The 27,561-nt window shown below is 38.4% G+C and overlaps 1 protein-coding gene and 1 long non-coding RNA gene across 3 annotated transcripts in view; both read left to right on the top strand.

The window, feature by feature from the left end:
• Positions 1-20,140, top strand: part of LOC133539212 (uncharacterized) — a 67,281-nt gene extending 47,141 nt beyond the window's left edge. Inside the window, exon 2 of the long non-coding RNA XR_009803205.1 lies at positions 19,168-20,140. This is a non-coding gene — a long non-coding RNA (uncharacterized LOC133539212). The remainder of the gene's footprint in view (positions 1-19,167) is intronic.
• htra3a (HtrA serine peptidase 3a) overlaps positions 1-22,888 on the top strand; it is a 25,439-nt gene extending 2,551 nt beyond the window's left edge. Inside the window, exons 2-9 of one of the 2 annotated variants that reach the window (XM_061881376.1) lie at positions 3,078-3,168; positions 8,007-8,229; positions 9,888-10,082; positions 14,347-14,379; positions 16,097-16,241; positions 16,335-16,385; positions 16,464-16,556; positions 22,694-22,888. In XM_061881376.1, coding sequence (XP_061737360.1) covers positions 3,078-3,168; positions 8,007-8,229; positions 9,888-10,082; positions 14,347-14,379; positions 16,097-16,241; positions 16,335-16,385; positions 16,464-16,552 — 827 coding nt within the window. In that variant the 3' untranslated portion in view covers positions 16,553-16,556; positions 22,694-22,888. Of the gene's footprint in view, positions 1-3,077; positions 3,169-8,006; positions 8,230-9,887; positions 10,083-14,346; positions 14,380-16,096; positions 16,242-16,334; positions 16,386-16,463; positions 20,141-22,693 lie in introns of those variants that run through there. The other variant, XM_061881375.1, reaches the window with a different exon arrangement.
• Positions 22,889-27,561: the final 4,673 nt, after the last annotated feature.

Genomic DNA, 27,561 nt, shown 5'->3' with positions numbered 1-27,561 from the left:
AAAAGTAGCTAAATTTAATCTTTTTGAAAATTTTTTAAAAATAATTTATGGAACATCATTAGTAATTTTTCCTGATTAAGAATAATTTTAGAATTTTGATGACATGTTTTAAATAGGTTAAAATCCAATTTGCACTTTGTTGGAATCTACAACAAATTGGACCAAGCTATATTTCTAACAAAGACAAATTCAAAAGACTTTGAAATAAGATTTAAATTTGTTTCTAGATTTGCCAGAATATTTTTGGGAATTTTAATCATAATAAGTTTGAAGAAATATTTCACAAATATTCCTCGTCGAAAAAACAGAAGCTAAAATGAAGAATTAAATTAAAATGTATTTATTATTCTTTATAATAAAAAATAAAAATACTTGAACATTGATTTAAATTGTCTGAAAAAAAAGGAATGAATTTAAAAGGTAAAAAGCTCAATGTGTTTAAAAATCCTAAAATCTTTTTTAAGGTTGTATTTTTTCTCTAAAATGGTCTTTCTGAAAGTTACAAGAAGCAAAGTAAAAAAAATAAATGCATTTATTTAAACAAATGAAGACTTAAGTCTTTAAAATATTTTCTTGGATTTTTAAATTCTATTTGAGTTTTGTCTCTCTTAGAATTAAAAATGTCGAGCAAAGCGAGACCAGCTTGCTAGTAAATAAATACAATTAAAAAAAATAGAGGCAGCTCACTGGTAAGTGCTGCTATTTGAGCTATTTTTAGAACAGGCCAGCGGGCGACTCATCTGGTCCTTACGGGCTACCTGGTGCCCGCGTTGGTGACCCCTGCTGTATTGTATTTCATTATTGCAAGTAATTTAATCAACCACACAGACCTTATGAGACCTTGTCCAAGGTTTACAAAAGAATGTTGCTGGGTACTAGACCAGGGCAAATTAAGGCCCGGGAGCCACATGCGGCCCCGTTAAGTTTTTCAATTTGTCCTGCCGGACATTCTCACATAATTATTTTAGATCTTTAAGATGGAAACTGTAGCTGCCATTATGATGTTTTCAAATGACTGTAAGCCTTGAACTATGCAAAGTAGAGATGTCCGATAATGGCTTTTTTGCCGATATTCCGGTATTGTCCAACTCTTAATTACCGATACCGACATCAACCGATCCCGATATATACAGTCGTGGAAATTAGCCCATTATTATGCCTAATTTTGTTGTGATGCCCCGCTGGATGCATTAAACAATGTAACAAGCTTTTCCAAAATAAATCAACCCAAGTTATGGAAAAAAATGCCAATATGGCACTGCCATATTTATCATTAAAGTCACAAAGTGCATTATTTTTTTTCTAACATGCCTCAAAACAGCAGCTTGGAATTTGGGCCATGCTCTCCTTGTGAGAGCATGAGGAGGTTGAGGTGGGGAGGAGTAGCGTGGGGTGTATATTGTAGCGTGCCGGAAGAGTTAGTGCTGCAAAGGATTCTGCGTATTTGTTCTGTTGTGTTTACGTTGTGTTACAGTGCAGATGTTCTCCCAAAATGTGCTTATCATTCTTGTTTGGTGTGGGTTCACAGTGTGGCGCATATTTGAAACGGTGTTAAAGTTGTTTATACGGCCACCCTCAGTGTGACCTGTATGGCTGTTGACCAAGTATGTATTCATTCACTTGTGTGTGTGAAAAGCCGTAGATATTATGTGACTGGGCCGGCACGCAAAGGCAGTGCCTTTAAGGTTTATTGGCGCTCTGTACTTCTCCCTACGTCCGTACACAGCGGCGCTTTAAAAAGTCCTAAATTAAACTTTTTGAAACTGGTACCGATAATTTTCGAAATTACATTTTAAAGCATTTATTAGCCGATAATATCAGCAGTCCCGATATACTATGGTAATCTAAGTCACGGTAGTTCAGGCGAGGCACCAAGCAGTGTGGAGGTGGTTTCTTGTTTTACTCTTTGCGTTCATATTTTGCTGTGTTTGTTGCATTTTTATTGCGTTTTGCCTGATCGTAAAACAGGCAGACATAGCTACCATCAAGGTCAACCCCCAGGTGAAAACACACACTTCTTCATGACCGCCAGCAACTTCCACAACACACACTCATGTCAGACACCAGTGCTCATTGAGAGAATGCCAAGAGTGTGCGAAAAAGTAATCAGAGCCAAGGGTGGCTATTTTGAAGAAACTAGAATATAAAACAGGTTTTCAGTTATTTCACCTTTTATTGTTTAGTACATAACTCCACATAAGTTCATTCATAGTTTTGATGCTTTCAGTGAATGAGAAGATGTGTCCAAACTTTTGGCCTGTACTGTAATATATTTGTATTTATTTATTTATTTATTAGGGCTATAAATAAATAAAAACATGCACCTGGGGACAGGTTGATTGGCAACACTAAATGGTCCCTAGTGTGTGAATGTTGTCTGTCTATCTCTGTTGGCCCTGCGATGAGGTGGCGACTTGTCCAGGGTGTACTGAGATAGGCGCCCCCCTCGACCCCAAAGGGAATAAGCGGTAGAAAATGGATGGATGGATGGATGGATGGATGGATATTTATTAGGGCTGTCAAAATGATACATTTTTGATCAGATTAATCACACCCTAATTCTGTGATTTATCATGACTAATCACAGGTTATTATTTGATAGCAAAAATTTAATTTTCTTAAAAAAAACCTAACATTTGGATGCAAATGCAATTTTGTAGTTGGAATGTCTTATGGGAACATTTTATAAATATTTTACTGAACTGCAAGTCTTTGATTTGCTCAACACTTGGTGACAGTAAGTATAGTAAGAATTAAGTGCACAATTGTGTTCTTTAAATAGTTCCTGTTTAACTTAATTCAAATACATTTTACATATATATATATTTTTAAGTTAAAATAGAATCAGTTCAGCGTGCAGCTTTATGATAGAGCAGGACTCCAAATTTCATCAGCATGAAAACTACTGTGACAAAAAGAGAGGTGAGATATTTGTTCCACTAATATGACTGGCAACATAGTTTTCATCATCACTTTTTACAGTGTAGGTGGATACAAGTCATGCTGCAATGTAATGTTCATGTATATATTATGCATGTTATAGTACTGTATATTTACTGATACATATGTCAGTGCAGATCTCAGCAGCCCTCGCCATCAGTTCAACTTCATCGCCGATGTCGTGGAGAAAATAGCACCCGCTGTTGTCCATATAGAGTTGTTCATAAGGTATGTAGGTGTGTGGGGTTTTACACGGGTACCCTGGGGTTCTCTGTATGTTTTGGTCTTTGGTATTTTTGTTTCATAAATGTCAATTAAAAAATAAAAAAAAAGCTTTATTTGACTTTCATTATGAAATACAAAAGAAAAGGAAGTTCATACTTTTTCAGTGTCATAGGTCCCCAAAAATTATTTAGTTATCTTATACTTAATTTAGGGGTGTCAAACACATTTCAAAAAAATCTACTGCTAAGTGGGTTGCACTGGTAAAATCATGGCATAATAACTTAACAATAAAGACAACTTCACATTTTGAAAAAAAAAAAAAATATATATATATATATTTTTTTTTTTACACTTACATGTCGCGGTTAATAGTATTCTATCTTTATTTGTCGTTATTTATACTTTCTGAATAAATTATGTGATAATGTTAATCAGTCAACTCATTTGTGTTAATTTTCAATATATCATAATACAAAAATGATATCAAAATCAAATTACAGGATGTTTTTTATGTAGTTTGCTCATTTTCCTTGACTGGTGCACTAACAGCATGTAACTAATATTTTTTTTTTTACATATGTCGCATCATCTGCAAAGATACAAAGAGTTGCTATTGCGGCATCTAGTGGACACATTTAGAAACAGCAGTTTCTTTCATTCAAAAATTTTGACTCATTTTTAAACTGAGTGAACTCATCCCGCGGGTCGGATAAAACCTGTACGTTTGACACCCCGGATTTAATCAAAAATAAAAAGGAAAATCAACATTTACCAGCCAGAAACGAAAATATGACAAAAACTGAAGATTTGTTATGTTCTGACACCGGAACCGGAAGTTGCTATAAAGACGTGACTGAAAAAAATAAAACGTGTGGTGTTGTATTCTGCGTTTGTATTTAGAATAGGACTGTCAAACATATCGAGTTGACTTACGTGATTAATAAAAAAAAAAAAAATGGCATTAATCATGTATATCTGTAGATTGATCGCATCATTTATCCTGACTGCACATACTTCTTTACCTTAGTCAGTTATTTGCTTTAGTTTCTTTCAAAAAGTTAAATTATTATATATCACATTTTTTACAGTTTCACAAAGGAACAAGTCCGAAAAGAAGTGGGAAAAAGCAGAGTTTATTTAACCTTCATCTTGTGTTAGGGTCGGCACCGACCCGTTTTAGTTTTTAAATGCATAAAAGAACCACATATATTTATTTTTTTGCATCAAGGCTTTTTGACTTTGTCAGTAACCTCTATTTCAACAACACAATTTTTTTTTTTGTTGTTTTTCAATAAATTCTAAAATGCTCTGGTTGAAATGATCACCTTGGTGTTGTTAGGCTGGGTTTCGACCCAGTTCTAAAAATACGATTATCAAGCAATTAGAGCCAAAACTGAACATATAGACAGCCAGCTCTTCTCCAAATCATGTGAGCTTTCTCATTTGACCTTTTTATCCAGTACAAAAACAAACAAAGACAGGCATGTTCAGACATGAGAGGTCAATTCCGTATTCAATTATTAAAATGAAAAAAATAAATAAAACAAATCTATTTAAGAGACGTGTTCTAAGACCCCTTAGCAATAATCAGGTAACAAAACAACCTTTTTTTTTCATTTATACTATTCTCTTGAGGTTCATTTTACCATTTTTTAAATTGAAATTGAGGGGTGTACTGACAAAAAAAGGCCCAATCTAAAAATATTAAAACTAAGATTTTCATGGATAAGGAAGGTAACCAAGAGATGAGAAACAATTTGGATGATAGATAATCGTTTTTAGTGTATTTTACAGCTGATTTAAGACATGGGTCAAAATCCACCCGTTAACATAAGAGATGGTAACAGAAAGCTAACACAAGAGGAAGGTTAATATCATCTATTTTTTCCCGGTTCAATACAATTCATAGCACATTTGTTCACTCCCTGTCTCACAATGTAGACAGACGACCGAGTAAATAAATGTCATTGAAGTTTACAAGAACACAAAATTAATCAGTTGTTTAGCTTATTAATTATGATTACCTAAACGGCGGCGCGGTCAGTATTCAGGTCATAGGTCAGTGTGAGGGAGATGGAAAATTTCAATTGAAAATACACCCTGATTGGACTTAAGATAAAACTATTAGCACTAAATGTCATGTATTCATGTAAAACATAAAAAAAATGTTTCTGGATGACATTCTGGTAGTAAATTTGCTTTTGTGTCAGAATATTGGGGCCTTTTTAAAAAATTTTTTTTAGGTTAATTTATATTAAGTAATGTATTGTGAATAATCACTATTGATCCAAATTCAAAAGTGTGATTAATATGTTTGACATGTTCGGTTTGACATCACACCGTTTTTTTTCCCAACAAGCCAATAAGAAGTCAGAAGATAGAAAAACAAACATCGTGTTTTGGGTCCTTTTTTTCGTTTTATTTGTCTTAAGTGAAATATAGATGAAAATCAAACCCTTTGGTTCGTGTACCCTCCGTCCATTTTATTTCCAATTCTTAAGTGCAAATCAAAAAACACATTTCGGGCCATTTTTTTGTCTTTTCATTTCTGAAACAAAAGTTGGACAACTATTTAATGAGACTTTTTTAGAAGAACAATAGGATGTCTGATGAACAAAGATGTTAACGTTATGCTAAAATCATGCTTAACATGAAGGAAAAGCTCAAATACTGCTTCCGGTGCAATTTGTCATCACACAGATAAACACATGCATTTTTGCATTTTCAGTTCAGTTTCAGTTTATTTGGAACATTCATAGGACACAATTCCAGTTGTTTCATCACAGCACGTCCGAAAAAGAGTGGGAAGAAGCAGAACTTATTTAATCTTACCCCTGTTCATACAATAGCATTTTTATCCAATTTCCTTGTTCTCTGTAACAGAACAGTGAACAAAAAAATAATAAATAAATAATATACAATAGTAAGCATACAAATATTAAATACATAAATAATGTTTGTCTCAATTAAACATTTTTTTTTTTAGAAATAACATACAGTATATGTGATTTTTGTGTTTATCTGAAAAATAAAAACAGCACAAAATCCAATTTTATGGCTATATTTAAATGATAATCGACCTTTTTTTGTTTGTTTTAAAATATGCCATATATAATACAAATTTGAAACAGCCCAGATTTTATTTTTTATTTGTTCAGTTCAGTTTCAGTTCAGTTTCAGATTATTTGGAACATGCACATGATACAATGTAATATATCACATATTACCAGTTGTTTCATCACAGCACGTCCAAAAAGGAGTAGGAAGAAGCAGACCTTATTTAATCCTACCCCTTTTCATACCATAGCAATTTTATCCAATTTCCTTGTTCTCTGTAACAGAACAGTGAACAAATAAATAATATACATTAGTAAGCATACAAATATTAAATGCATAAATGATATTTGTCTCAATAATAAAAACAAATATTTTGGATGAACATATACGTCTGATTTTTGTGCTTATCTGAAAAATAAACAACACAAAATCCAATTTTATGGCGACATTTCAATGAAAATGAACCCTTTTTTGTTTATTTTAAAATCTGCCATATACAATAAAAATGAAAAAACGGCCCTCATTTTATTTTTTTATTAAATACATGAATAATCTTTGTCTCAATAAAAAAATTAAAAAAAAAATGTTTTGGATGAACATATATTTGATTTTTGTGTTTATTTGGAAAAATGCAAATCCATAAAAGAAAAGCAGCACAAAATCCAATTTTATGTTGTTATTTTAATGAAAATCAACCTTCTTTGTTTGTTTTAAAATCTGCCATATACAATAAAACATTAAAAAGGGCCCTCAATTTATTTTTTTATTTGTTTAGTTTAGTTTCAGTTTATTTCAAACATGCATTCGATACAATGTAATACATCACACATTTCCAGTAGTTTCACGTCTGAAAAGGAGTAGGAAGAAGCAGAGCTTATTTAATCCGACCCCTTTTTATACCATATCAATGTTATCCCATTTCCTTGTTCTCTGTAATATAACAGTGAACCAACAAATAATAAATAAATAATACACCATAGTAAGCAAACAAATATTAAATACATTAATAATCTTTGTCTCAATAAAAAAAAAAATGTTTTGGATGAACATTTATTCGATTTATGTGTTTATCTGGAAAATTACAAATTCATAAAAGAAAAACAGCACAAAATAATGTTTTTTGTTAATATTTGAATGAAAATCAACCCTTTTTTGTTTGTTTTAAAATCTGCCGTATACAATAAAAGTTGAAAAACGGCCATCATTTTTATTTTTTGATTTGCGTTTCAGAATTGGAAATAAAATGAATGGAAGATACGCGGACCTAAAATACTGCTTCCGGTTAAATTTCTCATCACGGAAATAACCACACATTTTTGCATTGTGGGTGAACATTGTTTTTGTGTTTATCCGGCAAAATTTAAATCTATAAAAGGAAAACAGCACAAAATCCAATTTTATGGCAGTATTTTAATGAAAATCAACCCTTTTTTTGTTTAAAAAAAAAAATCTGCCATATATATAATAAAAATAGAAAAACGGCCCTAATTTTAATATTTTTTTGATTTGTGTTTCAGAATTGGAAAAAGAATAATCGGAATGTACACGGACCATTCGCTGACTCCTGAGTTTGTTAAAAATCTGTTGCAAAAGGTCAAGAAGACTAAATCGTACAACAACTGAACACATTTTTCTCATCAGAAATATTCCAATTAAAAATACCAACAAACTGCTTTAATATTATTGCAAATGATCTTGATATCTCTGGCCATAAAGCCTAGTTTGTGTAGCTTTCTCACTATGAGGGGTTTTGTTTTATCATTTTCTTGTGTTTGGTCCTGCAGACATCCCATTTTTGGCCACCAAGTGTGTCTCTCCAGCGGCTCCGGCTTCGTGGTGACCCCCTCAGGTGTGATCGTAACCAACGCTCACGTGATAACATACGCAGCTTTGGCGACAGGGCGACCTCAGCTGCTGGTGCAGCTCCATGATGGCGACATATATGAGGCTGAGGTTAAAGAAGTGGACAGGAAGGCAGACATAGCTACCATCAAGGTCAACCCTCAGGTGAAAACACACACTTCTTCATACACCTCAGCAACTTCCACAACACGCTCATGTCAGACACCAGTGCACGGATGTTAGACCCAAGGCCCGGGGGCCGAATCTAACCTGCCAACATTTGATTGTGGACTGCCACTTCATTTAAGGTGGCCTCTCCCATAATTTTAAAGTGGCATGCCACATAATTCTAATGTGATCCACCACATCATTTAACATGGACCACCACATTATTTATGTGGCCAGCCAAATCATTTCATCGGCTCCACTATATAATTTTATAGTGGCCTGCCACGTCCTTTTAGGGTGGCCCGTCCCGTAATTTTAATGTAGCATGCCACATAAATCTAATGTGGTCCATCACATCCTTTAATGTGAACTACATCATTTATGTGGCCAGCCAAATTATTTTACATCATTTATATGACCTGTGAAAGGCAAGAAATGATAAAAAACACTTTCTGGCTATGGATATTTTTTCTTTCATTTTGACAGACAAATGTTGGCCATGTTATGACATATCTTGTGTCAGGCTTTCCCCTGACAGTTTGTCAATGTTTTAGTTTTTTCCTCTGCATTTGTCTTTGTTTCCTCTGTGTTTAGTATCTTCTGTCTTTAGTTCCTGTCAAGTGCTCTTATTTTGGTTCAGCTTCCTGTTTGTCTCCCTGTGTGCTGTTGTCACCTCATCTGCCGCTGACTGGCACCTGGCCACACCTGTTGTCAATCAGCCCGCTCCTATTTCTACCCACTTTGTCTTCCAGTCAGTGCTGGATTATTGTGTTGTCATGCCCCATTTCGCTCTTGTGTCGTTGCTACCTGTCGTGTCTGGCCTCGTTACAGCTACTACCTGTCGTGTCTGGCCTCGTTACAGCTACTACCTGTCGTGTCTGGCCTCGTTACAGCTACTACCTGTCGTGTCTGGCCTCGTCACAGCTACTACCTGTCGTGCTACATTTTGTCCTTGTCGTCGTAGCGGTAAGCTGTTCTTGTTAGTAATTAGCTGTTTCCAGTTTTTCTGTTCGCTACCCGCTAGCTTCCATGCTAAGTTCCTTTTTGTTTTCTAGCTCCAGTGCTTAGTTTGTTATCCGCCCACGTGCGTGTTTTTTGTTTGTACCCTTTGTTTGTTCTAGTTCTAGTATTTTAAATTAAACTTAGTTTTCCTGCCAAATGCCTCCCTCCTTCTCTGCATCTTGGGGTTCGTCACCAACAAACTTTGACATCTTTTAGACTGTAATACTCGCTAATGTTTCACCATTGTTTTTTTAACTTAAATATCTGCATGTCATCTTGAATTATGATTTTAAAACGAGTTACCCATCAATCTGTCAGTAAAAAATATAATAATCAAACAATATGTTTATATTCATATATATTCAGAGGGCAGCCATAATTGTGGTGTGGCCCTCAATAAAAGGAGTTTGACATTGTGTCTAGGGGTGTCTTCTGCCAAGATGAGACAGAGCTTTGCAAAACCTTGAAAAAGCTGGCAGCAATGTGTCCACAAACATCAGCCCTGTGACTTCCCGGCGCCACGCTGACTTGTGTTTTCTCACACCCGTCCCTCACATACGTCATCCGTGGAAGGGGTCTCTCCTTCAACGTCCATTTGCCTTCCGTCAGCATTTCCAAGGCTTCTTCTTTGACCTTCCCCTGTTTGTGCGCAGAAAAAGCTCCCCGTGCTGTCACTCGGCCGCTCGGCTGATCTGAGGCCGGGTGAATTTGTGGTGGCCATCGGCAGCCCCTTCGCCCTGCAGAACACCGTCACCACCGGGATCGTCAGCACGGCACAGCGGGATGGAAAGGAGCTGGGCATCCATGACTCCGACATAGACTACATCCAGACTGATGCAATCATTAATGTTAGTACACATATATACCTTATGAATATTTGGATTGTGATTGTTTGGACATAATAGTCTCTGCTCCCCTCCGTGTGGTCTGTGAAAACAATCTTTTAATGAAGTCAGAGTTGGTAGAAATAGCAGAACATAAAAATAACTAGAGTATTCAAACCAGCAACATTCTAGGTATGCCAATAAGTAGACCTCAACTTCCTTTTTATTGCCGTTCAAATTTGAACTTTACAGTACTGATAGGAACAAATGTTGTTGCATTAGCTCATGGTAGTGCAGGATAAAAAAAAAGTGCAGATATACATAAATAGATTACTGTACAGATAAATATATTGCACTTTTGCATATGCATCCACGTTTATGGATGTATGTTATATTGTCTTTATATTCCAGTGAGTTAATCCATTTTTTGGGGGGTATTGAGGGGATTATTATGATGCGTTCAAGACTTTCACGGCCTGAGGGAAGAAGCTGTTACAGAACCTGGAGGTTCTGCAACGGAGGTTGCGGAACCTCTTTCTAGAGTCCAGCAGTGAAAACAGTCCTTAGTGAGGGTGGGAGGAGTCTCTGCAGATTTTCTGAGCCCTGGTCAGGCAGCGGCTTTTTGCGATCTCCTGGATAGGAGGAAGAGGAGTCCTGATGATCTTTTCCGCTGTCCTCACCACTCTCTGGAGATACTTCCAGTCTGAGGCACTGCAGGCTCCAGTCCAGACAGAGATGCAGTTGGTCAGGAAGTTCTCTATAGTGCCTCTGTAGAATGTGGTGAAAATGTGGGGAGGGAGCTGTGCTTTTTTCATCAGACGCAAAAAGTGCATGCGCTGCTGAGCTCTTTTCCAAGAGCTCAAGAGCTCCGGTGTGTAGAGACCAGGTCATATTGTCAGTGATCTGCACCTCCATATACACATCCAGCCAAGAAGAAGAAGCTGTTGTATTGTGCATACACATCCTACATAAACATCTAGAATGGCCCTTTCACATTTAGAGTGTTACCTTTTTCATAGATTTCAATGAAATTTACATGTGTTAGTAAAAATCCATGTTCCAGGATTTTGACGTATGCCTAACTTACACGGGTGGGTGTGTCTGCAGGCTTGATGGGAGAATACGCATAAAACAAACATGCGTAATTTGAAGCAGGAAAAAGAAAACACTTAACCCAGCAGGCACAAGACAATAAAAAAACATCGAGAACTTGTTAAATTAAGTCCTGACGTCGAGCAACTCAAACATAACGTTGAATCAACATGCTTTTTGACAACGTTTAATCAATGTCAGGTAGTGAGGTTGATTTGACCATTGAAATTTGATCATTTCCCAACCAACAACGTGGATCCAACATTGGACATCAATGTTGTTGCCGCGGACTCGCATGGCGGCAGTAGTCGTGACCCCAAGATGCAGGCAACAGGAGGACGACGAGCAGGTCTTTTAATAAACTCAGAATAAGGAGAAGCAGTTCCAAACATAGTCAATCCTCGTGCAGGTGTGCCAGGCTGACAATCAGGGATAGGTGAGAGAAACGAGGGATCAGGGAGACAAGCAGGAAAGGGAACAAAAATAAGAGCACCAACAGGAAACAAACATGGAAACAAGGAACCACCCCCAGAAGTGAAGTGACAGATCTTCACAGTACCCACCGCCCACTTTAAGGACAGATTCCAGAGGTCCCAAAAAAAGTACAACGTCATGGGAGGGCGAAGGCCGGACTTGGGGTTGGGTCGCCAGGCCAAGTGTCCCCGAATCCACCGTAGACGAGTCAGCGTTCGACGCACCGCTGCAGCAGGCGAGACGGGCGACCACGGAACGGCCACATCCGTGGACGACGAGGAAGCAGATGCGAGTGGTACCAGTGCACCAGGAGTCGTGAAGGTCCATGTCCAGGTCCTGTGCATTGCTGCCGATAGAGCGGAGGGAGTCCATAAAACGGCCTCTTCTTTGGCTGATGAGGAGGACGTCGCAGAGCCGCAGGCGAAGATGACTGCGCCGTGGGAGGAGCCACCGGAGACAAAGATGACTGCGTCATGGGAGGCGCTGCCGGAGACAAAGATGACTGCGTCGTGGGAGGAGCCACCGGAGACAAAGATGACTGCGTCATGGGAGGCGCTGCCGGAGACAAAGATGACTGCGTCGTGGGAGGACCGGCCGATGACGAAGATGACAGCGTGGTGGGGGCAGCCGCCGGTGAAGAAGATGACAGCGTCGTGGGAGGAGCCGCCGAAGACTTAGATGACAGCGTCCTGTCTTTCCCAGCACCGCTGCTAGTAGTAGCCTTCCCCTAACAGGAGGTAGCCGCGGTGCCGGCAAAAGAAGTTGACGTGGGGCAGGCACCGGAGGTCGACTTGGTGCAGGTACTGGAGGCCGACTTGGTGCAGGTACTGGAGGTCGACTTGGTGCAGGTACTGGAGGTCGACTTGGTGCAGGTACTGGAGGCCGACTTGGTGCAGGTACTGGAGGCCGACTTGGTGCAGGTACTGGAGGTCGACTTGGTGCAGGTACTGGAGGTCGACTTAGTGCAGGTATTGGAGGTCGACGTGGTGCAGGTACCGGAGGTTGACGTGGAGCTGGCAAAGAAGGTTGGACAGCAGGAGACGAAGAAGATGACGGCGACTACTCAGGTGGCGGTGGCCGAGCTGGGCTGAGAGCCGGAACTGGTGGCCGAACCAAGCGGAACACAGGAGACGACGGCTGAGCCGGGCGGAGCGCAGGAGACGATGGCCAAGCCGGGCGGAGCATCAGGGCTGGCGGACCAGGACTCGCGAACCAGGGCCGGCGGACCAGGGCCGGCGGCCGAGTCGGAGGGACAGGATTTGTGCCTGCTGTGGGTTGGGACGGCACAAACCTGGCCTTCATGTCCTCAAGGAATTGTGCGGTCCAGAACGTCGGCTCCACGTCACCGAAAGGGGTACCCGCGAGGTCACTCTCTGGCTCGACGATTCTGTCGCGAACGCGCATGGCTGCAGTAGTTGTGACCCCAAGATGCAGGAAACAGGAGGGCGAATGCAGGTAAGAGTCTTTTAATAAACTCAAAATAGGGAGAAAAAGTCATGCATGCAAAGGTCCTAAACATAATAAGGCGAGGCAGGAGAAAATAGCCGCCAAATTGGCAACTGCAACCAGGTGTGCCAGGCTGCCAATCAGGGACAGGTGAGAGAAACAAGTGCTCAGGGAGACAAGCAGGAAGGGGAATAAAAATAAGAGCGCCGACAGGAAACAAACACTAAACAAGGAACCACAACCAGAAGTGAAGTGACAGATCGTCACAGTTGACACAAGTTACAAATACAACTATTTTGCAATGTTGTTTTAAAGTCAGTTCTAAAGAACATGTATGTATAACCAACATTGTATTAATGTCTTGTGCCTGCTGGGAAGTGCTAACAGGAGAATAGGGCCCTTATTGCACAGCCTCTGTGATTCCAGTGTGAATGCTACACTAAGGTTTTTTTTACTTTTGGTCCTGACGGGAGTACGGAACTAAAATTCCAGACGCAAATTGGAAAAATTAGCAACAGGGGACTTGTACCAATTTTAAAAATACGATAATCACTGAAGCAGAGTCCTCAAACAAATATATAATATCCCTTTTCATTCTACAAGTTGTTATTTCACTGATATTGAAAGAAGGGGTTTTAAATTAATATAAAAAAGATTGTGATCCGTTGTGGTGAAGAAGGAGCTGAGCCGGAAGGCAAAGCTCTCAATTTACCGGTCGATCTACGTTCCCATCCTCACCTATGGTCATGAGCTTTGGGTCATGACCGAAAGGATAAGATCACGGGTACAAGCGGCCCAAATGAGTTTGGGTCTCTCCCTTAGAGATAGGGTGAGAAGCTCTGCCATCCGGGAGGAACTCAAAGTAAAGCCGCTGCTCCTCCACATCAAGAGGAGCCAGATGAGATGGTTCGGGCATCTGGTCAGGATGCCACCCGAACGCTTCCCTAGGGAGGTGTTTAGCGCACATCCAGCTGGTAGGAGGCCACGGGGAAGACCCAGGACACGTTGGAAAGACTATGTCTCCCGGCTGGCCTGGGAACGCTTCGGGATCCCCCGGGAGGAGCTGGAGGAAGTGGCTGGGAAGAGGGAAGTCTGGGCTTCCCTGCTTAGGCTGCTGCCCCCGCGACCCGACCTCGGATAAGCGGAAGAAGATGGATGGATGGATGGATGGATGGATGGATAAAAAAATATTTTTGGCATATCAGTATATTACATAAGGGTCAATACAAACATTAATGGGATTGTCTCTCTTACATGTGAACTTATTGGTGAGCAGTATGGGAATTCTGGAGGGCCGCTTGTTAACTTGGTGAGTACTATACTTTTTGCCATTGTGATTTGCACATCTAAGTAACACTAAAGAAAACACTGTATGTACTGAAACCTTCTGAAATAATATGTTACAAAAAGAGATGTCCGATAATATCGAACTGCCGATATTATCGGCTGATAAATGCTTTAAAATGTCATATCGGAAATTATCGGTATCGGTTTCAAAAAGTAAAATTCATGACTTTTTAAAACACGCTGTGTACACTGACGTAGGGAGAAGTACGGAGCGCCAATAAACCTTAAAGGCACTGCCTTTGCGTGCCGGCCCAATCACATTATATCTACGGCTTTTCACACACACAAGTGAATGAATACGTACTTGGTCAACAGCCATACAGGTCACACTAAGGGTGGCCGTACAAACAACTTTAACACTGTTACAAATATGCGCCACACGGTGAAGCCACACCAAACAAGAATGACAAACACATTTCGGGAGAACATCCGCACTGCAGCACGACATAAACACAACAGAACAACAGAACCACTTGCAGCACTAACTCTTCCGGGACGCTACAATATATACCCCCCCTCCAACCCCCACCTCGACTGTAACTTATAATAATAATTCACCCCATACAAACATACAATATCCTACCCTAACACCCTACTGTGCAATACTACCCTTCGAGGGCAATACGTCCGATGCTGATTCTTATTTATTACTCCGGTACTCTTGTCTTGTTCTGTATATTGTACAGTATTTTGTATTTCTATAATGTTTTGTATATTGTACAGAATTGCTTATTATTTTTATTGGATAGTGGTCTCTTTATTTCAATTGTTAGTTTTTCCTTTATTACCTCTTGTGTTATTTATTTTTACCCCATATTTGTTCCCACTACCGCACCTCAAGCTGGAGTCCTTAGTCTCGCTACATGCAAATATAATGACAATAAAGTCCATTCTATTCTATTCTATTCTATTCTATTCTATTCTATTCTAACCCCGCCCACTTCAACCTCCTCTCTCAGGGAGAGCATGTCCCAAATTCCAAGCTGTTGTTTTTAGGCATGTTTAAAAAAAAAATAATGCACTTTGTGACTTCAATAATAAATATGGCAGTGCCGTGTTGGCATTTTTTCCATAACTTGAGTTGATTTATTTTGGAAAGCCTTGTTACATTGTTTAATGCATCCAGCGGGGCATGACAACAAAATTAGGCATAAAAATGTGTTAATTCCACGTCTGTATATATTGGTATCGGTTGATATCGGTATCGGTAATTAAGAGTTGGATAATATCGGAATATCGGATATCGGCAAAAAAGCCATTATCGGACATCTCTAGTTTCAAATATGACAAAGTTGTAAACCTATTAAAATATATCCAATAAATTGAACATCTCTATGATCATGTGTCATATGGTTGTGCTAATGATTTATTTATTTTAAACATGTTTAACAAGTTACATTGAGGAACATCACCTGGTTATAATTGTACAGTTCAGCATATCCAAAGAGAAGTAGGTAGAAGCGAAGTTTATATTTATTACGACGCCTTCTCTATGTCTGTTACTGATAATAATGAACACCATTTCTAATAGTGTCTTGGTAGTTCAAAACACTGTTAAATGTTTATGTTTTTCGAAATAAGTTATAATTTTATACAGAAATACGCCTTGGTGGTCTTTTACAAAGTCAATTGACTTCCTCCGTCACAGCTGACCTCCTGCATGTTTTTGTTTACTCCAGGACGGGGAGGTGATCGGCATCAACACTTTAAAAGTGACAGCGGGCATCTCCTTTGCTATTCCCTCGGACAGAATCAGACATTTTCTCGCAGATTCACAGAAAAAATACACCAGTGTGCTTGGGTCGGAGCATCCGGAGAACAGAGGTACTGTAAGAACAAATGACCTTGGCGAGTTGCTGACTGACTTTCTCATGTCGGAGTCCATAATTTGTCTTCTTGTCATCTCTTTTGTGACAGATCAGACTAAACTTCCGAATGGATTGACAGAGATGGCACCGTCAGACTCAGGTGAGATCAACAATCCTCAGAGATGGTTCTAAAGTAATTTTAATAGGTTGACTAATTATTATTCTACTGTGTTCTCAGGGTTTCTAGGAGGGAGCAGACCTTTATTGGGTATCGGAATGCTAAAAATGAAGATACCCATAACGGACAAAAAGCAATTTCTACACTAAAATGGTAGGCTTTGTAAAAACCCTGTTTCCATATGAGTTGGGAAATTGTGTTAGATGTAAATATAAACAGAATACCATTAATGGTGCCTTCACAGATGTGTAAGTTAATGCACCCCCATACCATCACACATGCTGGCTTTCAAACTTTGCGTCGATAACAGTCTGGGTGGTTCGCTTCCTCTTTGGTCCAGATGACACGATGTTGAATACTTCCAAAAACAATTTGAAATGTGGACATCGTCAGACCACAGAACACTTTGCGTCAGTCCGTCTTAGATGAGATTAGAGAAGCCGGCGGCGTTTCTGGATGTTGTTGATAAATGTCTTTCGCTTTGCATAGTAGAGCTTTATCCTGCACTTACAGATGTAGCCACAAACTGTATTTAGTGACAGTGGTTTTCTGAAGTGTTCCTTAGCCCATGTGGTGATATCCTTTAGAGATTAATGTCGGTTTTTGATACAGTGCCGTCTGAGGGATCGAAGGTCACGCTCATTCAATGTTGGTTTCCGGCCAGGCCACTTACGTGGAGTGATTTCTCCAGATTCTCTGAACCTTTTGATGATATTATGGAGCGTAGATGTTGGAATCCCTTACTTTCTTGCAATTGCACTTTGACAAACGTTGTTCTTAAACTGTTTGACTATTTGCTCACACAGTTGTGGACAAAGGGGTGTACCTCGCCCCATCCTTTCTTGTGAAAGACTGAACATTTTTGGGGAAGCTGTTTTATTACCCAATCATGGCACCCACCTGTTCCCAATTAGCCTGCACACCTGTGGGATGTTCCAAATAAGTGTTTGATGAGCATTCCTCAACTTGATCAGTATTTATTGCCACCTTTCCCAACTTCTTTGTCCTGTGTTGCTGGCATCAAATTCTAAAGTTAATGATTATTTGAAAAAAAGAAAAAAGTTTATCAGTTTTAATATCAAATCTGTTGTCTTTGTAGCATATTCAACTGAATATGGTTTGAAAATTATTTGTAAATCATTGTATTCTGTTTATATTTACATCTAACACAATTTCCCAACTCACATGGAAACAGGGTTTGTAAACCTGGATATTTCAGGGCCACACTAGGAGAATTGTTCTGACAATTTGGACTAAGAAGCATTACCGTTATGTTTGCTTGTTTCTATGACAGAAATATCACTAGAAATATTTTCCTGATGTCAGCAGGTTGTTTTGGTGCAATAAGTCATACCTAACACTCGGACAGAAAATGATGTTCACACATGCATGCAGGAAAGCAAAGGTGGGTGGGAACTTGGGTAGGATATCAGCCACATGCAGTGCGGGGAATAATAAGTATTTGATCGCATCCTGACTTAGTAGGATTAAGGTAGACATGAACAGGCTATGTTTTTATAGTATAGTCGTCCCTCGCCACATTGACCTTCAAACATTGCAGTTTTACCACAGTGGATAGCTTTAACATTTTTTAAAGCACATTCTACAATTGTTTGGTCCTAAACTAGGTATTTTCAAGAATAAGCATGACTAAATAAACTAAAAAATATTAACACTACAGTAGTGTTGGCCACTAGAGGGGACCAAACCAAACCAACCCCAACGCGCTATTCAGTATCGTGATTGGCTTAGCCTCAGGCTGCGTTACTATGTTGGATTAAAATACAAAGCCCAGAACCAGTGAGGTCGGCACATTGTGTTATTTGTAAGTACAAACAGAATACAATGATTTGCAAATCCTTTCCAATTTATATTCAATTGAATAGACTACAAAGACAAAATATTTAATGTTGGAACTGAGAAACTTATTTTGTTTAAAAAAAAAAAAATCATTAACTTCAAATTCATTGGCAGCAACACGGTGCAAAAAAGTTGGCACAGGGGCACTAATACACCCCCATACCATCACACATTCTGGCTTTCGAACTTTGCGGCGTGGCGCAGTGGGAGAGTGGCCGTGCGCATCCCGAGGGTCACTGGTTCAAATCCCACCTAGTACCAACCTCGTCACGTCCGTTGTGTCCTGAGCAAGACACTTCACCCTTGCTCCTGATGGGTGCTGGTTGGCGCCTTGCATGGCAGCTCCCTCCATCAGTGTGTGAATGTGTGTGTGAATGTGGAAGTAGTGTCAAAGCGCTTTGAGTACCTTGAAGGTAGAAAAGCGCTATACAAGTACAACCCATTTATCATTTATTTATTAGTCCATATTGTTCTTTTCCTCTTTGTTCTGGAGGAAACAACGTCCACAGTTTCCAAAAACAATTTGAAATGTGGACTCGTCAGACCACAGAACATTTTTCGACTTTGCATCAGTCTATCTTCGATGAGCTCGGGGCCAGCGAAGCCTTCTGCGTTTCTGGATGTTGTTGATAAATGGCTTCCGCTTTGCATAGTATCTTGCACTTACAGATGTAGCGACAAACTGTAGTTACTGACAGTGTTTTTTCTGAAATGTTCCTGAGCCCACGTGGTGATATCCTTTGCACACTGATGTCGCTTTTTGATGCAGTACCGCCTGAGGGATCTAAAGTCACCGGCATTAGTTTTCGGCCTTGCTTACGTGCAGTGATTTCTCCAGATTCTCTGAACCTTTTGATGATATTGCGGACGGTAGATGGTGAAATCCCTAAATTCCTTGCAATAGCTCGTTGAGAAATGTTGTTCTTAGACTGTTTGACAATTTGCTCATGCATTTGTTCATAAAGTGGTGACCCTCACCCCATCCTGGTTTGTGAATGACTGAGCATTTCATGGAAGCTGCTTTTATACCCAATCATGGCACCCCCCTGTTCCCAATTAGCCTGCTCACCTGTGGGATGTTCAAAATAAGTGTTTGATGAGCATTCCTTAACTTTCTCAGACTTTTTTGCCACTTGTGCCAACTTTTTTTAAACATGTTGCAGGCATCAAATTCCAAATGAGTTAATATTTGGATAAAATAACGTTCGAACGTTAAGTATCTTGTCTTTGCAGTCTGTTCAACTGAATATAAGTTGAAAAGGATTTGCAAATCATTGTATTCTGTTTTTATTTAAGATTTACACAACCTGCCAACTTAACTGGTTTTGAGTTTTGTAGTTTTAAGGTGACTAAAGGGTAGGATTTCATGTCTGGAGGTCTCTTGTAATATGGAAAAACACATTTAGAAGGCCGTAAACAGGGTTGCTATGCTCTAGCAATGAAAAGGTTTGATTAATAATCAATAATTCCTACTTACCAGAAATTAATTTATCGCTGTCATGTCTGGAATCATCAGCGATAAATGTATTGGTCTTTCTTGAACTATTCAGAAAAAAAGATATAAAAATAACAAAAAACTTGTTGAAAAATAAACAAGTGATTCAATTATGTATAAATATTTCTCCACATAGAAGTAATCATCAACTTAAAGTGCCCTCTTTGGGGATTGTAATAGAGATCCATCTGGATTCATCAACTTACTTCTAAACATTTCTTCACAAAAAAAGAAATCTTTAACATCAATATTTATGGAACATGTCCACATAAAAATCTGTCTGTCAACACTGAATATTGCAGTGTTGTATTTCTTTTCACACTTTATGAACTTACATTCATATTTTGTTGAAGTATTATTCAATAAATATATTTATAAAGGATTTTTGAATTGCTGCTATTTTTAGAATATTTAAAAAAAAATCTCACGTACCCCTTGGCATACCTTCAAGTACCCCCAGGGGTACCCGTACCCCCATTTGAGAACCACTGCTCTAGACCATGGGTGCTCAAACTTTTTGCTTCTATAGGCCAGAGTAAACATGTGCCAATGGGCCACGGGCTAAACAGTGATTTTAAGCGGTAAACACAAATAGCTTAAATGTAAATAATAAACTTGATCTATTTAGTCCAAATAACAATCCAGTTAATGATTATTTGAGCTTCAGTGGTGTCCCGATACAATACCTACATTGTAGTCTATTGGCTTATACCAGAGGTCGGCAACCCAAAACGTTGAAAGAGCCATATTAAATGTACTAAAAATATAAAAAACAAATCCGTCTGAAGCCGCAAAAAATGAAAAGCCGTATATAAGTGTTATGATGAAGGCAACACATGACGTAAGTGTCTATATTAGCTATATTAGCCTACTATCAAAATGACTGTGTCGAAGGCTGAAAGAAATCTTCGTTGACAGAAATGTTGAAATGTAATATTTATTCTACACATTTTTACAACATTGGAAAACATTAGTAAATCAGAAGCTACCTGTGAGATAACTCCTGGAAATGACTGGCTTAGAATGGCCAAAGGTATAGTTGTGTGTGTTCAGGTTAAAGGAAACAGCAGGCTGTCTTCTTCTATTGGATTTATTACAATCTTTAGCAAGCTAGATAACGTTTGCTGTGGTCTGGAACAACATGGCACACAACAATCTGAAATGCAGCCAATATTACATACATAAAATGTGTCATGAAACATGCAAGACTAAATTATATAGAAGGAGGCTAAAAGTAAAGGAAATGAAATGAGCTCAAATATAGCTACAAATGAGGCTTAATGATGCAATATGTACATACAGCTAGCCTAAATAGCATGTTAGCATCGATTAGCTTGCAGTCATGCACTGACCAAATATTCCTGATTAGCACTCCAACAAGTCAATAACATCAACAAAGCGCACCTTTGTACATTCACGCACAGCATAAAAGTTTTGGTGGACAGAATGAGACAAAAAAGGAGTGGAAGATTTTACATGTAAACAAACTGTTGCATCACAGTCCACACTATGGTGAGTTCAAGAACAGCCGAAATGAGTAGGACTAAACGGTGTTCATTAAATACTCTCATCAGTGAAGCATACACACACACCGACACATTAAACAGTGGGCTTTCTAACAATTGGGAAAAGTTTGTGTCACGTTTGTCTAAAAACAACAACCATGCCAAAACAAAACAAAAATATCTCCCCCCCCACCCCAATCTTTTTCCATTTTTAATCCTTTTTTAAAAATGCTCCAGGGACCCACTAGGGCGGCGCTAAAGAGCCCCCATGCGGTTGCTGACCCCCGGCCTATACCAATGATAATTTGAAACAATATCCACAGGAGTCATACACCATTTTTATTATTTTGTGGATGAAGTGAAATTAGTCAGAGAAGAAGAGTAGGTATGAAAAACACTGTGCTGTTTATTTAGGAAAAGACCAAGCTTGTGTGCTTATTTCGACAACATTGACATGATTACTGGCTATTGAGCTTTGCACAATAGGATGGTTTGCTTTTGCGGGTATCCGATTTTTTCCAATATTAATATCTGTTCGGGAGACCCCTAGTGCGCTGCAAAGAGGTCAGTATAAATATGTGTTACATTTGGGAAGCCAGCATTTAGAGCATGGCTGTCAAACTCTGGCCCGCCGTGGCCCTTGAGGCAATATCAAATGAACATTACAGCTGGCCCGCCGTTATTACACAGCAGCGGTGCCGCTGTAACACCGCAATTTCTCACACTTGCCAATCCTCCTGAAGTTCAGTGCCTCTCCCGAAAATCTTCCGGGGCAAGCATTCTCCAGATTTCCACCCGGACAACAATATTGAGGGCGTGCCTTTAGCAGTCTCTACAAGCTGTCGTCACGTCCGCATTTCCTCCATACAAACAGCGTGCAGGCCCACTCGCATAATATATGCAGCTATTACACACACATTAGTGAATGCAATGCATACTTGGTCAACAGCCATACAGGTCACACTGAGGGTGGCCGTATAAACAACTTTACAACTGTTGCAAATATGCGCCACACTGTGAACTCACACCAAATAAGAATGACAAACACATTTCGGGAGAACATCTGTAACATAACATAAACACAACAAAACAAATACCCAGAACCCCTTGCAGCACTAACTCTTTCGGGACACTACAATATATTTTGATATTTACTTTAGAAGGCTGCAAATACAAAAGAGGCATTACATTTGTATTTAAATTTTATTTGAAAAGCCATTGATATTTTTTAATTATTATTATTATTATTATTTGAAGCATGATTTTACATGTCACTATAAAGTTATATAAGTCTTGCTTGTTCAATATTTAATGCAAAACTTGTTTGGGTCCTTATTAAAAGGTTCATTTGTTCAACCTTGGCCCGTGGCTTTGTTCAGTTTTAGATTTTGGCCCACTCTGTGTTTGAGTTTGACACCCCTGAGTTACAGGGCCAAACAAATGATGGCAAATTTGGCCCCCAGGTTCTACCTTGGGCACCTCTGCTCTCGACAATACTCCGCTAGAAAATGTGTGGCAGCCAGTGCAGCCAACCTGGCACTCGAACACGGGTCTTTTATTAAAATGCCTTTTTCTGTATTTTTTGTTGCTCTTTTTTGTAGCTATTAAAACCCCCTCAACATAAACATGGTCTGTCCATGTCTTTGGAAGTGGTGAATGACAGAGGATCATCATTATTTTCTCCTCATCTGTAATATTGCATCAAATTTGGCACTTGTCAACAAGTTCTAATTCAACAGCATGAGAAAGTACCTTTGGACTTTTGGCATAAAACACCTTCTTGTGTTTTACAGATCATGTAATTGTGGTTTCTTTGATCAAAAATGTGCATAGATTATGTTTTACAGATCATTTCAAGCCGCTTTATGACCATCTCTTCAGGATTTTTACATGCGTCTTATCCCCTGTCAGCCAGGTTGTAGATTTTGCCACTTTGCCATTTTTCATCTTTATGTTTAATTGCATTTAAGATAATAAAAGCTTTCAAATAAGATATGAAAGTAAATCCTCTGGGACGCTTGCTACTATATTGGATCCGCTTTGGACTTGATTCTCATAGCAACGTTAGATCCACTGTGGATTGGACTTTCACAATATCATGTTAGATCCGCTCGATAGCCATTGCTTTCGGTCTCCTGAGGGTGCTCTCCAAGGTTTCTCATAGTCATCATTGTCGACGTCCCACTGGGGTGAGTTTTTCCTTGCCCTTATGTGGGCCCTACCGAGGATGTCGCTGTGGTTTGTGCAGCCCTTTGAGACACTTGTGATATAGGGCTATATAAATAAACATGGATTGATTGATTGATTGATTGATTGTGCTTAGCTTTCTATTAACAAATATGACAAAGTTGGCTTTTCTGTATTGCTTTAAATCAATACAGGGGGGCCACATGGCAGTTTTGGCTGCCCTCAGAGGGCCACACGTAACACTCAATAATATATACGGTACATTTTAAATTGCTTAATTACACAATTATTTATGTTACTTATTTTTACGTACGCTGTAAGAAAAATATGTCGATTTAAGCGTAAAGTTTAGTTGCCGCTATTTTACCTTTTTTTTTTTTTTTTAACAATGTAAACTGTAAATGTATATTTTACTGTAAAGTCCACCGTCGTTTTTAAGGTGTATTACTGTAAATGGCAAAAAAATGTTACACATTTTCTTGTTTCGTGTTTTTACGGTAAAATTCTGGCAACTGAGCGACCATTTTTTTTTTACCGTAAAAATATTGTTACATCAAACAATTTCAATCAATCAATCAATCAATCAATCAATCAATGTTTATTTATACAGCCCTAAATCACAAGTGTCTCAAAGGGTAGCTCAAGCCATTTTGATGGATAAGTTGCTTCAAAACCATGAGTTGAGCAGATATTTAATTACTTATTTTGATGTTTGGAATGTGCGATAATATAATATTTGTTGCAATGTTAAATGAAGTTTAAAAGATGAAATTGCATTTTTTTTTTGTCAAAATAGCCCCTGAGAAGGGGGGTCCTCTCCAAGGTTTCTCATAGTCATCATTGTCACTGTCACCAACGTCTCACTGGGGACTTGAAACATGTGCTTTAAATGGAAATTCTGGTAAAAATGTAATTCTAAAGTACAAATCCTCATCTGCACATATTTCTGCAAAGGTAATACTTTTAAGCACTAAATGATTGGTTTGTTGCCCTTTTAAGACACACAGAAGCCCCGTGTTTGCTTTATTGTTCCTGTTGATGCCGCAGACACCGAGAGAGAAATGGAGCAGAAATCAGAAAACAAACTTGGTTCAGGAACAAAACAAAAAAAAAGTGTGAAAAGATGTGTTGAGTTCCATGCTGGACAAATTGCTACCACATTGTCCAGTTGGAGTTATTCCCTGAAGCTGACTGCAATGTGTATGCTGCACAGCCATGTGTGTGTGTGTGTGTGTGTGTGGTGCTTTTGCTCTTGTGTAATCATCGTGCAGCACCAATTGTGCATACAAAGTTATGACATCACCTGGCAGGCGAACACTACAATTTCACTGTACAGCTTCAATTATTAGGTAACAGTGTCAAATATTCTTTGAAAAATAATATTGTGTGGGTCTAGTGTTTGATTACCTCTCAAATGGCTGAATTAATGAAGTAATCAACTTGCAGCAAAAAGTTTATGGATTGAATGTACTGTATGTGTTTCAATCTACAGGCAAGTTTGCTGTTAGTGTAAACTTTGCATGCATGGCTGCAGCACCACCTAGAGGCCAAATGGATGAAAAGCTTGTGTCCACAGAAATACTAGCAGCATTCTGCAAAGTGGCCAATAGATGTCATATTGGACGTTTCAAATAACATTCTCAAACATCTGCTCCTAAAAGAATCACTTTTAGGTTAAGTACACAACAATTGTTTAAAGTGGCTGCACTGCACCTTTGTGGTTGTTTATTATTTTAGTGAACACAACTGTACAATTCAACAAAGTACTTTATCTCATTGCAACTCACAGCGCATCCTGGAAGTATTCACAGCGTTCCAAGTTTTCCACATTTTATTATGTTACAGCCTTATTCCCAAATGGAATTAATCCATTTTTGTCCTCAAAATTCTACACACAATACCCCATAATGACAATGTGAAAACAATATTTTTTTTTGAGGGGGGTGATTTTGCAATAAGTAAATAAATAACACACACACATTTATTTTTTTTGCTTGTTTGTTTTATGTACTGTATGTGATTGCATGTCAACTTGGACGTTGGAGTCTGCAATAAAGCTTGATATATATATATATATATATATATATATTATATATATATATATATATATATATATATATATATATATATATATATATATATATATATATATATATATATATATAATATATATATATATATATATATATATATATATATATACACACACACACATATATAGGGACGGCGTGGCGCAGTGGAAGAGTGGCCGTGCGCAACCCGAGGGTCACTGGTTCAAATCCCACCTAGTACCATCCTCGTCACGTCCGTTGTGTCCTGAGCAAGACACTTCACCTTTGCTCCTGATGGGTGCTGGTTGGCGCCTTGCATGGCAGCTCCCTCCATCAGTGTGTGAATGTGTGTGTGAATGTGGAAGTAGTGTCAAAGCGCTTTGAGTACCTTGAAGGTAGAAAAGCGCTATACAAGTACAACCCATTTATTTATTTATCATTTATATATACATATATATATATATATATATACATATTTATATATATATGTTTTTATACATGTTTATATATATGTTTATATGTTTATATACATATATATATATATATATATATATATATATATATATATATATATATATATATATATATATATATATTGCATTGTCATGGTATTGCTGTGTAGTGGTTTGTTGGATTGATAAAACATTTTTTTTTTAATAAAAAATGAGAATCGATTCTGAATCGCACAACGTATTTTTCCCACACCCCTAATATATACATATATATATATATATATATATATATATATATATATATATATATATATATATATATATATATATATATATATATATATATATAACAAGCTTTATTGCATAGATACATATATACATATACATACATATTTACATATATATGTACTATGTATGTCTACATAGGTAGAAAAGTGCTATACAAGTATAACCCATATATATATATGTATATATATATATATATATATATTATATATATACAGTCCTGGGTTCAAATCCAGGCTCGGGATCTTTCTGTGTGGAGTTTGCATGTTCTCCCCGTGAATGCGTGGGTTCCCTCCGGGTACTCCGGCTTCCTCCCACCTCCAAAGACATGCACCTGGGGATAGGTTGATTGGCAACACTAAATTGGCCCTAGTGTGTGAATGTGAGTGTGAATGTTGTCTGTCTATCTGTGTGGGCCCTGCGATGAGGTGGCGACTTGTCCAGGGTGTACCCTGCCTTCTGCCCGATTGTAGCTGAGATAGGCGCCAGCGCCCCCCGCGACCCCGAAAGGGAATAAGCGGTAGGAAATGGATGGATGGATGGATGGATACATATATATACATACATATATATATACATATATATATATATATATATATATATCAAGCTTTATTGCAGACTCCAATATATATGTGTATATATATATATATATATATATATCAAGAAGATATATTATATCAATCAAGCAATATATTATAGCAGACTCCCACATCCAAGTAGACATACAATCACATACAGTACATAAAACAAACAAACAAAATAAATACAGTATAAAAGGCATTATCACATATTAAAACAATGTTTATGCATATTCAGTAAAAGACATCAAATAAAAGCAGCAATTAAAAAAAAAAAAACTTTAAAAAAGCGTCGACACATTCTAAAAAATGCACAAATATTAGTGTTTCCATATAAACGATTGGTAGCTAACAGAACTACATCTAGGATTGGTGATCTGTAAATGAAGATGACTCTCTTTCATAATGATTGTGAACCATGGACAACATTCCAAAACAGGTGCAGTTCCCCTTTAAGCCTGCAACTGGTCATGACTCCACATGCAACAAAGTATCTTTGACTTGACGTCAGTCGCTACCAGGTAGACAGGTGTCTAACTCATTTCAGCTACCAGGTAGACGGGTGTCAAACTCATTTCAGCTACCAGGTAGACGGGTGTCTAACTCATTTCAGCTACCTGGTAGACGGGTGTCTAACTCATTTCAGCTACCTGGTAGACGGGTGTCAAACTCATTTCAGCTACCTGGTAGACGGGTGTCAAACTCATTTCAGCTACCAGGTAGACGGGTGTCAAACTCATTTCAG

This window comes from Nerophis ophidion, linkage group LG20, assembly GCF_033978795.1.
Source record: "Nerophis ophidion isolate RoL-2023_Sa linkage group LG20, RoL_Noph_v1.0, whole genome shotgun sequence".
Taxonomy (NCBI): domain Eukaryota; kingdom Metazoa; phylum Chordata; class Actinopteri; order Syngnathiformes; family Syngnathidae; genus Nerophis; species Nerophis ophidion.
The sequence above is the reverse complement of the archived record's forward strand: the minus strand, read 5'-3'. Positions and strand labels throughout refer to the sequence as shown.